The following is a 13,133-nucleotide window of genomic DNA, read 5'->3' as shown; positions in this document are numbered from 1 at the left end:
ACCGAAAAAGAAAAAAAAATGAAGATAAAAAATGAAGGAAAAAAAAAGGATAATGTCTCAAATAATGATGAGGGAGGGTACGATCAACCTTTTTATTTGTTTTATTTGGCCTAGCCATGGTGGAAAAGATCGGCCCAACATGTTGTAGTAAAAACCTCTACAGCCCATTCTTCATTTTGAACAAACAAACTGCCAGACGGATTATTTATTATCATAAAACAAGCAGCAGAGATTGATAAGGTTTTGTGTCTGGATCTTACAGATATATATTTACAATGTGTCAATGAGTTAGCGCTATCAGATAAAGGTGCAAACTGGCAACAGTGTTTACATTTTAAAGGGTGCACTCTACATCAATTGGTGTGATTGAAAATATGAAAGTTCACAGATTTGCACATACACACCTGTACATTAAAAGCTTCCTAATATATAACTATCTAAATCATTGTAAACTTTCATGTCCTAAGATACTAAGTAAAATACTGTAAACTACTCATAATTTGAATATATTTATAAAACTTTGTAAAATGTGTAAGTTTAAATGTAGGGCAGCAATGAAATAAATGTGTGCAAATACAAGTAAATACAAATACATGTTACTACATGATATAATGTAAAACAAGGAAGGTATGGTAGTACTTTCAAGCCATTGGACACTTTCGGTACAGAAAAAAAATTAAAAGTTCACAGATTTACAAATAACTTACAGGGTTTACAGAAGGTAATGGTGAAAGACTTCTCTTAAAATTTTATTCCATGAAATCTTTTAGTTTTTGAGAAAATATTAAAACAATATCAATTCTCGATATCGAGAATTACGGATTTATTTTAAACACCTGTCATGACGCGGCGAATCGGGCGGAAACAAGGGTGGGTTTTCCTGTTATGTTCTCCCGACTCTGATGACCTATTGAGCCTAAATTTTCACAGGTTTGATATTTTATATAGAAGTTGTGATACACGAATTGTGGGCCTTGGACAATACTGTTTACCGAAAGTGTCCAATGGCTTTAAAGGCAGTGGGCATTATAGGTACTTACTCAAAATAATTATTAGCATAAAACCTTTCTTGGTAACGAGTAATGGGAAGAGATTGATAGTATTAAACATTGTGAGAGACGACTCCCTCTGAAGTAATGTAGTTTTCAAGAAAGAAGTAATTTTCCACAAATTTGATTTCGAGACCTCAGATTTAGAATTTTGAGGTCTTGAATTCAAGCATCTGAAAGCACACAACTTCGTGTGACAAGGGTGTTTTTTCTTTCATTATTATCCCGCAACTTCGACGACCAATTGAGGTTTGTTGAAAATAAACCAATAGTGTTCGATGTCTTTTACACAAAAAACTGCATTTAAAGCTCATGTAGCAACACCTGTTTCATCAGTCATGGTGGAAAAGTTTTCCTGAAATATTGTTGCTTTCTTTGAATGCTTTAGGTTTTTTGAGAAATAGTAAAACAATTTTCATCAGCTTAATTCTGTTTTCTAATTTGGAAAAAAAATAACCAGTGAAGACATTTAGGCTTTTGAGGATTTATTGTGACTCCAATGACAGATTGACCTTAAACTTTTACATTTGTTACTTCGTGTCTATGGTTGTTCACATAATAATATAAGTGTGGATACTGCTCTTTGACAATTAGGCCTACCAATGCTTTTCAATGTGCTGTTAAAAGTTGGATCAGATATGAAAAGATACATATTCTTAGGGAGCTCATTTTTATTTCTTGAACTGTTTTTTGTTTTTTTGCTTGCGAAAAAGACTCTGCTAAGGTCAAATTGTAGGCCATTTACGTTTGCTTTTATTCTAGAGGTCCTTTTGATTGGTAAGCACTGTGCAACGACTATTTATATTTTCTGAAATAAATAATAGTATAATTCCCCCTAAAACTTGCAGACAAATCATTTCATATTTTGTTCCTGTTTTCTTCTCTTTGCAGCCTGGGGCAATCTTGCCAACATCCTCAAAACGCAAGGAAAGTCTGCAGAGGCCGAAGACGCTTACAGAAATGCACTTAGTTACCGTGGTAACATGGCTGACGTCCATTATAACTTGTAAGAAACAGTTGTTTGTATCAAGATACATATTTGTTGTTTGAAAAAGAACAAGTTAAACTCAATAAAATTGCCAATAAGTATACTTTTTCCTTTCTTTATAAAGAAGTTCAAAATGTTCTTTAAAAAAATATTTTTTCTCACAGAAGGTTATATATCTGTATACAATACAACCAACTCTCCACCCCACTAGTGAGTCAAGTATTCCATGCAAATATCTCTCGCTGTTGAGTGCTGACATAGCTTCAATTTTGTTGTGTATTCTGTTTGTAAGATGTTTTGCATCGGGGATAAAGAATAAAATTTGTGGATTCTTTTTCACAGAACTCGGGAAAGTACGGAGTATACAGTGCTTTATACACATCGGTGTGAGAAGGTTAAAACAACTCATGTTCTTTATCCCAATGCGAAACTAACATCTATGTAATCGTTGAGGTGCGCGCTGCTAACACTTAGGATTCTAGCTGCCTCTAGCCAAAGTGTTATTAAAAGACCTCTGCTCTAGCAATGCAAAGGTCGTGAGTTAGAATCCAAACCGAGTGATTTGCCTGTGGGTTTTTTCCCTCATACCTCCGGAGAGTACTTAGTATACTTGCTCAGTACACATTGATGTTAGGGTAAAAACAAGTTAATACTATTTGTGTCTTTTATTTTATTTTTTTCAGAGGGATTTTACTGCAAGAGAGCAAACGTCTCGAAGAAGCTTTAGCAAGTTATAAGATGGCCATCCAGTGCAGACCAAGACTTTCAAGTAAGTTTTACTCTTCATAAACTTTGATTTCTTCAAATCTACCAGGTTTATTATTTAATGTATATAAAACATGAACACTGCCTGTGACTATTTTTCAGCTCTAACAATGCTGTGGTAGTACCTTTAAAGGGTTTGGGTACTATTTGTACGACACAAAACACAAATGTCCACAGATTTACATTAAAATTACACTTTTTAAAGATATAGATGGTAGAAAGCTTCCCTTAGAATATGACTGGCTGATTCTGTAGTGTTTTAGAAATGAGTAGAACAATTTCACAAATTTTGTTTTGGCATGAACAACGGATTTACACGACTCTTCTGGAAGTAGTGCTCTTGGATTTTCACTTTTTTTTTTCTCAAAAACTTGACTACTAATGAAGCTGAAACTTCTCCAGGTAAATTATATTACAAACATCTTCATTCACAGTGAGTAGGGATTCATGTCAAGGCCAAAAACCTGATCATCAAAATGTATCAAAACCCTTTAAAGGCAGTGGACACTATTGGTAATTGTCAAAGACTAGCCTTCACAGTTGGTGTATCTCAACGTATAAAATAACAAACCTGTGAAAATTTGAGCTCAATCGGTTATCGAACTTGTGAGATAATAATGAAAGAAAAAAAAACACCCTTGTCACACGAAGTTGTGTGCGTTTAGATGGTTGATTTTGAGACCTCAAGTTCTAAATCTGAGGTCTCGAAATAAAATTTGTGGAAAATTACTTCTTTCTCGAAAACTATAGCACTTCAGAGGGAGCCGTTTCGCACAGTGTTTTATACAATCAACCTCTCCCCATTACTCGTCACCAAGAAAGGTTTTATGCTAATAATTATTTTGAGTAATTACTAATAGTGTCCACTGCCTTTAAAGCAATTTTCTTGACTAACTTTCCAATGTACAGTGGCTCATTTGAACCTTGGTATTGTGCTGACTGCTCTGGATCGTAATGAGGAGGCTGAAACGGTGTATCGTCACGCTTCCAAATTGGACGATGCTGGACTCAAAGATCCCAAGAATCAAATGACTGGTGTCATATCGTCACTGTTCAATCTTGGGAGATTACTGCAGGATCAAGGAAGATATGAGGTATAGAATGAAAATTATTTACAACCAGGGCCCAATTTCATAGAGCTGCTAAGCACAACAATTTGCTTAGCATGAAATTTCTTTCTGTTTTTTCTTTCTATTTGTTGCATTTTGCTTGTTACTAGTAATCAGCTGTTGTTTGCTTATCCTGAAAATCACATGGAAATTTGGTTGGTAATCCTGTTGTTTTCAAGGAAGAAATTTCATGCTAAGCAAATTTTCGTGCTTAGCAGCTCTATGAAATTGGGCCCAGGGCTCAATTTCATAGCCTGTTGGCACAAAAACTTGCTAAGCACAGAAATGTATTGCTTATCAGAAATTGGTGACCAGCCAATATTACAATAATTTTTCATTGTAATGACTGGTGCCTCACTAAATTTGTGCTCAGCAGTGAAAATTGCTGACTGAGCAGTTTTTTTCTCTTCTGCTAAACAGCTTTTTGAAATTGCCCACGTTAGTCTTGATTGATGACGCTAAGTTTTTGTATTAGGCACCATTAGAAGGTGCAACATCTATTGGCTCGAAGGGCAGGGGTTTCCCTTAACTTTTTGTTTTCACTTGCCCACTGGACGAGTCAGCCAATATTTTTGGTGGCTTGCAAATTTGTTCACTAGCCCACTTGTAATAATGCACACAATTTATGCAAATAAAAACCACCGAAGTAAAGTTCGCAAACTTGAGTTTGTTTATGATCTTATCCCCTTATTTGTGCCATTAATAATATTTCTTTCACTATCAACCAGCGGCTATTTTCTCTTGTTTTGCATTTACAGTGTCTAATTGTGTTTCTTTGTAGGAAGCTCTGCAAGTGTTTATAGAAGCCATCGGTCGGCGGCCTGATCACTACGCACCACAGAGCCTCTATAATATGTTAGGTAGGCAATTAACAAAATTATCTACACTTGCTCCAATATTCCAGTTTTCAAGAACTTTTCAATAATGATGATTTTGAATAACTATTTAACAGAAGTTCACCACTTGTAAAAAAAGTTGTTTTGGTAGTAAATGTTTCAAGGCCATTCAATTGTTTTAATTCTATATAAATGTATACATTAAAACTAAATGGGAACATTTCATTTCAAAAGGTGCCCGTTTTTGAGATATCAGCAAAAACAAAACAGAGCAAATAATCCGGAATAGAAGTACATAATTTGAGGAGCTTTATTCACATTTTGGGGGAGAAAAACTGATAACTTTTTCCATAAACCTGCCGATGATGTCACCAACTCTTCCTAACATAAGATTAATCTTAGGACTTAGGACGAGTCCCAACCCTGCACTGTAGCATGCAAATCTTAAAATGAATCCTAAGTTAGGACGAGTTACTCATCCTAACTCGAGATAGGATTAATCCTAGCGCTTCTGGAAATCGGCTGCAGATAACTTTGAAGTGAAATGTTTCTCAATATGGTTTGTACTATCAAAAGCTGATGTAGGCTTCCAGCCAAAAGTGGTTTGTGCTTTTAGTTTTAAGAGTGATTACCAAAAGTATACCTTCCTGTTAAAAATAAAGCAGTAATTTTTGTAGTGAGTATTTAAAACCTTAAAAATTTACAAATGTCTTGATGTTTTCCTTTTTAATTCAGGTGAGACATACTTTAAGCTAGGTAAAAGTGAAGATGCAGAACGATGGTTTAAGAAATCTTTAGAGGTCAAACCGGACCATGTTCCAGCACATCTCACCTACGCTCATATGCTTGCTAAAACGGTAAGAACACTTTTCTTATGTTTGTAGAAATGGTTATAAGTACTGAATACCTTGCAGGCCTTGAACTTTGCTCTATGAAGGGACATGGCATTTTTCCTGTGGTAAGGGGCACTCTATGTGGAAAATGTATACTTTGCAAAGGACACCACAGCAAAACCACAGTGTACCACAGAAATTCTTGTGGGTGCCATTGGTTATTTTAGAGCCCTTTCTTGCCTTGCCTAGCCTGGGCTCTGCTCATCCAGTGTCGGATGTAGCCCTCTTCATGTGCTCGCCATTTTTCTACTCAATACCTTCAAAAGTCAAATAATGTGAAAGTGTTCTTTGTGTAGAAGAAGACAAATGATTTTGATTTTACCCTGGCAGCAATGTGTGATATGCAATGTACACGTTTTACTTTCTGAGTCCTGTGGAGAAAAAAATCAAAAACACAATAAAATTTTTAAAAATCTGTCCAACTCGGGAAAGAACTTCGTATACAGTGCTTACACACATCGTTGTTTAAGGATCAAACAAAATATGATACCCCTTAGTGGAGTTTGATTGTAGAAACTGAAAGATACAGATACAAATGAAATTTGTATTATTATGTGTGATTTATCAACGGATAAGCAACTTGAATCTGAAAATTATCTCATATTTTTTCTGATCTTGCAGAATCGTGCTGCTGAGGCCGAGACATTCTTAAACAAAGCTTTAGAGATTGATGCGACAAATCACAATATTTATCAACATTATGGTAAGTATTTTAGAGTTTCCTTTTTGTCATTTTGTCTCTTTGATGGTGTGTCCTTATTTATGTAGTTTTGTTGGTTGTATTTGACTTTTTTTTCCCCACTATTTTCTTTTTACAATTTTGTCAAGATTATTATTTATCAAGTAGTAAACCACAAAGGAAACTGAGTGGGCAGGGCAATCTAGTGGTTGGTCACAAGAAAGTTTTTGAACAAAAGTATCATTTTAGCAGATCGCTAATTGGAAATTATTAATCTCTGAACATAAATTATCTCCAGCAATTACTTTGTTAAAAACTGCAGAGTTCTTTTAGACCCATTGGGGTCAAAACTAAACTCATTTACATGATATGGCCCATTTATATTCATATTTATGACTTCTGCAGTACTGTTTTAAAAGGCGTTTCAAGTTGTATCACTGAATTAACATGTCATTCATGTTTACGATTTCAGACCAGTTCCTTCAAGACCAAGGCAGACTCTCTGAAGCAGTAGCAATGTCCTTCAAGGCATTTGACCTCCAACCTGATGACTATGATGTGACCTTTAACCTCGCTAACACCCTACGGCAGACAGGAAATAAGGAGAAGGCTGAGGAATTCTACAAGAAAGCAGCTCTGCAACGGCCTGAGGTAGGATTGGGTTTTTTAGGGGTTGTTTTTCATCAATGTGTGCCCTGGCTTACCCACAGCTATACAGGGGGGGGGGCTGGATTAGACCCATGACTGGAAAAAATACCTTAAAGGGAAAGTTTACCTTAAGTTTTTTGAACATACAATAAAACTGACCTGTGAAAATTAAAGTCAAGTTGCAAGTCATCTTTGCTCAAGTCAAGTCACAAGTCAATTATTTGCAAGTCAATTTAAGTCACAAGTCACATAATGTCCCAAAATGAGTCCACTCTCATTAAGTTAATACAAACTTGAGTAAGATCAAATATTTTTGTCGACTACCTTTGTTGCCTTGTACTAAATTGTTGTTTTTAAATAAGTGATTGTTCTATTGCTACGTGCCAATTGAAGCAAAATTTCTGTATTTTTATGGTGCTTACAATAAATTATTTTCTCTTAACTCTCTTTAGGTTGCAACAAGTCATATGAATCTGGGGGCCATGTTTCATCTGAACGGCAAACTTGAAGATGCTGAGAGGAGCTACATGGAGGCGTTGCGTCTGAAACCCAACGAGCCCACAACGTTGCAGAACCTGAGGAAGTTACGCTCACTCATGGCTAAGAAAGCTAACGGAGAAGCCAAAGGAAGTAAGACAGAGACCAAGGAAATTGATAAGTAGTGGGATTGGGGTAAGGACAGAGATGTTAACAAATTAAAGGTGTTATACAGGATTGGTGGAGCTGACAAAGTAGTCTCAGAAAGTTTTCATGTTTTGAGAGACTTCAAATCACAAATCTGTGAAACTGTTTCCTTAATTTGCACATTTAAAGCATGAAATCACACTTGTCGTATTGGCTGTTACATGGAATCAACTCAACGTTTTGGGGGATATATTTTACAGAAAAAAATTCTAGTATGAACTTCATGATCAGTTAGTGTTAAATTAAATCAGCCTAAGTTAAATCACACAGTGGTGTGGGAGTTTTGTTTTGTTGCAAATCCTGTATAATACCTTAAAAAATGGAAGATCAGAATGATATATTTTTCCCCCTTTTTGTTTTGGGTTTCTTGTTAAGCAGAGGGTTGGGGGGGTACTTCTTTATTTGTCTGTGGGAAATAGGGGAGGCAGAGACGAAAACAAAAAAGTACACGAGACATTTTTGTCCTGTCTGTCAGACTACATTATTAATGCCCTTTGTAAGGCATCGGCTGCCAGTTAGACTGCATGTTAGTTGCCTTTGTAAGGTATTATAGGTGCCCATGGCATATCTGCCCACCATAGCGAGGTCACTCCAAGTTACCTGTATGTTTCATGTTGGTATTCTGGGTAGAATACGGCAAAAGTAGATGATGAAATTGCTGCAGAACCTGCTGCCGACATATAGGATTCGAACTGCCTCTAGCCATGCAGTGGGCTAACTCAGTGGTCTAGTGGTAAGACATTTGCTCTAAGCAATGCAAAAGGTTGTGGGTTTGAATCCCACCAGAGTGATTTGCCTGTTGATTTGTTTTCTTCACAGAACTCATGGAGAGTAACGAGTATACAATGCATAATACATATTATGCATTGTCAATCATCGAGTTAATTTGTTTTTTCAACTGTAGACGTAATACATCTCATTGATACCAGCAAATTCAGTATCTGAGAATCAGGAATCTGTGAGACAGATGGGCTTTAATAAAAGTGGAGAAATTTTAAGCGCAAAATGTTAACTGGCCGCGTTTGTCAGTCTTTGAACTAGTTTGCACCTTTAAGATTGCCCAAAAATGCAATCCACTACGCCCACCTTATATTAAAGCAAATGTGCCATAATGTGGATATTATATTTTATTATTTAAAGTTATATAAAGTATCTAATACGCAAGGTCAAAGACTTGAGGAAAGAATAACTCAACTTTCTCTAAAATCATTTTAGCAATTTTTCTAAGAGGTAACTCTGAATTTGAGGACTCAAAATAAATCACACAATGTTTTATACCGAGGTTGACTTGTGTTTAACTTGCTGAAGTAAATGGGAAGAAGGCACTTGAAAGTGCATTTCAGATTATTATTATCTCAACATTTTGCTTCCAACTCAGTCCTGACTACGATTGTTTAAACAAGTTTTGTAAGTAAAGATTAATATATCTAGAAGTTTCTTTTGAAAGCTGTTGGTTGGCAGTGTGGTTGTTTTGTGTTTTTACTTTATATTTTTGCTGAATATGAAATGGTCGAAAAGTATACTTTTACGCATATTTCTGTTAAGGGTGGCTTTATAACAAAATGTAAAGTCAGTTAAGAACTGACTATGTTTGTTTTTTGTCTAAATCTTGGTTTTACTTATGTTGTTTGTTTGTTTAGTAGGGCAGGTAGGCGATGGGATCGTGTCTTTGGTCAGACATTGGAATTTGAAACACAGTCAGAGTGTGTCATGAGAAAGATATTTAGCTACGGGACTGTAGAAGTTTATAGAGAGACTAGACCTTTCTATAGCTTATGTCACAGCCCGATTTTTTGACAACCGAGGCTGGAAAACTATGGAAAGCCATTAATGCAAAATAAAAATAAAAAATACAGCTGGCTACTGTTTTTAACAATATTCCACAATATTCAAACTTAGAAATGATTTTTGGGGGAAGTAAAACAACCAATCTTTTGATGTATTTAATTGAATTGAAAGTTTGCAGAAAATGTTGAACTTGGTTGAAACATCTGTTAACACCCAGGTCAAAATTCCAGTTGAACCTAGTTAACTGGGGTCAACTGGTTCAACTGGATAGTGATCAAACTTGTCCATTTTCCATATTAACCAACTGGTTTGGACTAGGTTTAACTGGGTTGAAATTATAAACCAGTTGGTCTCTGTCCATTTTCCATATTAAACCAACTGGTTTTAACTGTGTTTAACTAGTTTATCAACTGGTTTCAACTAGTTCCAGTTAAACCCAGTTTAACTAGGTTCAACTGGAATTTCGACCTGGGCAATATCGGGTGTTTTACTAACATTCGAACGTCCATGCCAACCAGCTCTGTTTGTTTATCAACAATGGGAATTTAAAAGGTCTATAACAAGCATTTTTTTAAATGGCTACCATTGCTTGTTATGTTCTTTCTAAAATTTTGGATGGCCCTGTAATCATCAAAGGCACAACCCCAAAATAGTTTCTCCTATCTGTCCCACTGTTGGTTTTCATTTATCAAAACTGAAGTTTGTTGGATGCTTTCTGAAGAGTAAATTGGACATTAATGTTTTGACCTTTCATATTTATAATATGGAAGGCATCTTTATTGGACTTAAAACATAATCATTGTCACTGTTGTAGACTGATTGTAGTCATCCAGCCCTATTGCTGTATGAAATATTTATTGTTGCAACATTTGAAAAATATTGGAAATTTCACTGCTGTCAAAAGTTGATTTAAATCTAATAACTGATTTAGTGACTTGCGAGGCTGCAACTAAAACACTGCATGTTTCTTCACAGAGCTGCTTATACAAAAAGTACCTAAACTCAAATCAATATCAACATTTTTACTTGAAAAGAGTCACAAACCAAAATACTATGTCATTATGTAGTGTTCTCCTTGATTGGTTGCCTGCCTAGTTTTGCTTAATATAGCAAAGGGTTGGAAGAATACAGTCAAAGACATAGTTACATAAATCGCCTGGTATTTTGATTGGTAACTTTTTATCTGGTAAGCAACATTGACTTTTGTTAGCTACTTTTTGTTCTTAAGCAGCTCTATGAAATTGGGCCCTGGTTTAAAACTAGATGAAAATCTAAAGAAAGTGTGTATGTATTCAAGGATTGTGTGATTTTAGATAAGAAGTTGTCAACTTCACAATGAACTTTTTATACAAACAATGAATCAGTTAAGTATGTAAATTAATGGAGAATATTTGATTCTATAATTATTTGTTTTTATTGAGAAAGATAAGGACATTAGAGTTCTTGTGGGTTCTTGGGGCTGAGCTGTGCCACAGAATCATTGCTTTGGAATGTTGCCAAGTCATGTTTTCATGTTTCAAACTTAACAATAAGGATTATGACTTTGAAAACAAGTTGTTCTTTGTGCAATGTAAGTCATGTTGGTAAAGCCTAAAAACTCTATTGTTCCAAACTGTTTTCTTTGACATTCTTTAAAAACATTTCTGGAGCAATTCTGTCTGCCTTTCTCGCTCAAAAACTAACTAGTTATAGAAATTTAACCTAAAAACCCTATTATTCCAAACTGTTTTCCTTTACATTCTTTAAAAACATTTGTTGAGCAATAAGTGTCTGCTTATCTAGCTCAATAACTAAGTAGTTATAGAAATTTAAGTCATGACTGGTGCAATGTAAGTCATGTTGGTAAAGCCTTAAAAACCCTATTGTTCCAAACTGTTTTCTTTTACCTTCAGACAAACAATTTGTTGAGCGACTTTTTCTGCCAACCCAAGGATGTCTCCATGTTTTCAGTTCCAAGTCACGAGCTCAAAAACTAACTAATGTAGAAATTTAACTGTTAATTGGCAATGTAAGTCATGTTGGTAAAGCCTTAAAAACCCTATCGTTCTATACTGTTTTATTTTACCTCAAGACAAACAATTTGAGCGACTTTTTCTGCCAACCCAATGATTTTTCTGAGTTTACAGTTCCAAGTGTCTCGCTAAAAAACTAACCAGTTGTAGAAATTTAACTCATGACTGTTGCAATGTAAGTCATGTTGTTAAAGCCCCTATCATTCCTAACTTTTCCTTTCATGTGAAGACAAACAACTTGAGCGACTTTTTCCGCCTAACCCAAGATGTTTATGTGTTTGCAGTTCCAAGTGACTCGCTCAAAAACTAACTAGTTGTAGAAGTTTAACTCAGATACGAATGCTGTAAAGAAAATTATATAATAACTTCTCTAAACTTCCATTCATGTTATGAAAATGTACACCGATTATTGTTTTGCTTTTTCCAGATATTTGTTTTAGTATTGAACTGCAGTACTTTAATATAATGTAATTTAAACCTGTACTGTGTTTAAGTAGTGGTCTTTTTAATTGATTGATTGATTGATGATGTAAATTTTATTCCCACCAAGAAAAATTATTTTGATAAAATAATGTAAAGAAAACTTATGTGCAATTATGATTGTTTTTAATGAAATTGAAACAGTCATTAGATCATGTGATTTAATTACTCTAATCATGAATAAAAATATCTGTTTGTGTATCTTGAATAAATCTCTAAAATATAAATGGAGTAAATTTTTGATTTTGGAGTCTGTTTTTTTTTTTGTCAAAATGGTATAGAGTGTTTTGGTAAACTAGGGTCACTAGATTGACTTTTTAACCCTTATGGGCGTGTCAGCCTCCCACTTATCCCAACGTTGTGGAACCATTATTTATAATCAGTATCATCCAATATAATAATGAAAACTTATAAGCAAACAAATCCATCGAAGTGTGCCAGGCGCTAAATACAAACAATAACCTACGCATGTACAATAACCAACATTGAAACGTAAGCCTAAGCTAAGAAGAAATCCAGAACATGTGGAAGAGATAAAAATGTTTTTGTGCAAATTCCCATCAAATATTTCATGAAATGACTTCTTTATACTTTGCCCAGCTTCTGTCTAGGATTACCCCATTTTCATCGTATAAAAAAAAGCAAACAGAATCTATGAAGTTTGTGTCGCTTTCTCTCAATTTAGACAAACATGAGTGACATCCTTTGCCAAGTAATCACTCACAGTTTGATTGCACTCAGGATGGGTGTACCACATACACCAACCATAAGCCTTTTTCTACCTGTAATGGTTTCATACAAATAACTGACTGCCCCACCTTATGAGTGGGCCCTACATCTTCTGTTTTTGGAATGGGATATAATCATGTCATAATAACACATAAGTGCAATAGCTGTCAGCTGCCCATAAAGAAAAGGGAAAAAACACATAATTGAGACCCCCCCCCCCTAGTTATGTTGATTAGCCCAGAAAGAAAGTTTTTAAAAAATTAGTAGACTCCTCCAGGTCATTGCACTTTGGAGAATTGGCTAAATTTGTCAGGGTTGACTTGTTATTATGGCAAAATTGGGGAAATTTCAGTCAGGAATCAAGGGTCATTATATTAATTTATCATTTCTAGTAATTCAATTAATGTCACAACTGGGTTTCTGGCCACACATCAAAAACGGTCACCTGTAAAATACTCTGTGATTGTGAAAAA

At 35.1% G+C, this 13,133-nt stretch overlaps 1 protein-coding gene across 1 annotated transcript in view; it reads left to right on the top strand.

The window, feature by feature from the left end:
- The window catches only part of LOC139939799 (protein O-mannosyl-transferase TMTC2-like), a 62,746-nt gene extending 50,607 nt beyond the window's left edge, over window positions 1–12,139 (top strand). The window contains exons 4-11 of the mRNA XM_071935918.1: window positions 1,941–2,055; window positions 2,721–2,806; window positions 3,712–3,896; window positions 4,693–4,771; window positions 5,483–5,604; window positions 6,262–6,343; window positions 6,792–6,970; window positions 7,420–12,139. Coding sequence (XP_071792019.1) covers window positions 1,941–2,055; window positions 2,721–2,806; window positions 3,712–3,896; window positions 4,693–4,771; window positions 5,483–5,604; window positions 6,262–6,343; window positions 6,792–6,970; window positions 7,420–7,629 — 1,058 coding nt within the window. The 3' untranslated portion in view covers window positions 7,630–12,139. The remainder of the gene's footprint in view (window positions 1–1,940; window positions 2,056–2,720; window positions 2,807–3,711; window positions 3,897–4,692; window positions 4,772–5,482; window positions 5,605–6,261; window positions 6,344–6,791; window positions 6,971–7,419) is intronic.
- Window positions 12,140–13,133: the final 994 nt, after the last annotated feature.

Source organism: Asterias amurensis, chromosome 7 (genome assembly GCF_032118995.1).
Source record: "Asterias amurensis chromosome 7, ASM3211899v1".
Classification (NCBI taxonomy): domain Eukaryota; kingdom Metazoa; phylum Echinodermata; class Asteroidea; order Forcipulatida; family Asteriidae; genus Asterias; species Asterias amurensis.
This window is presented reverse-complemented; position numbering and strand designations above follow the sequence as displayed.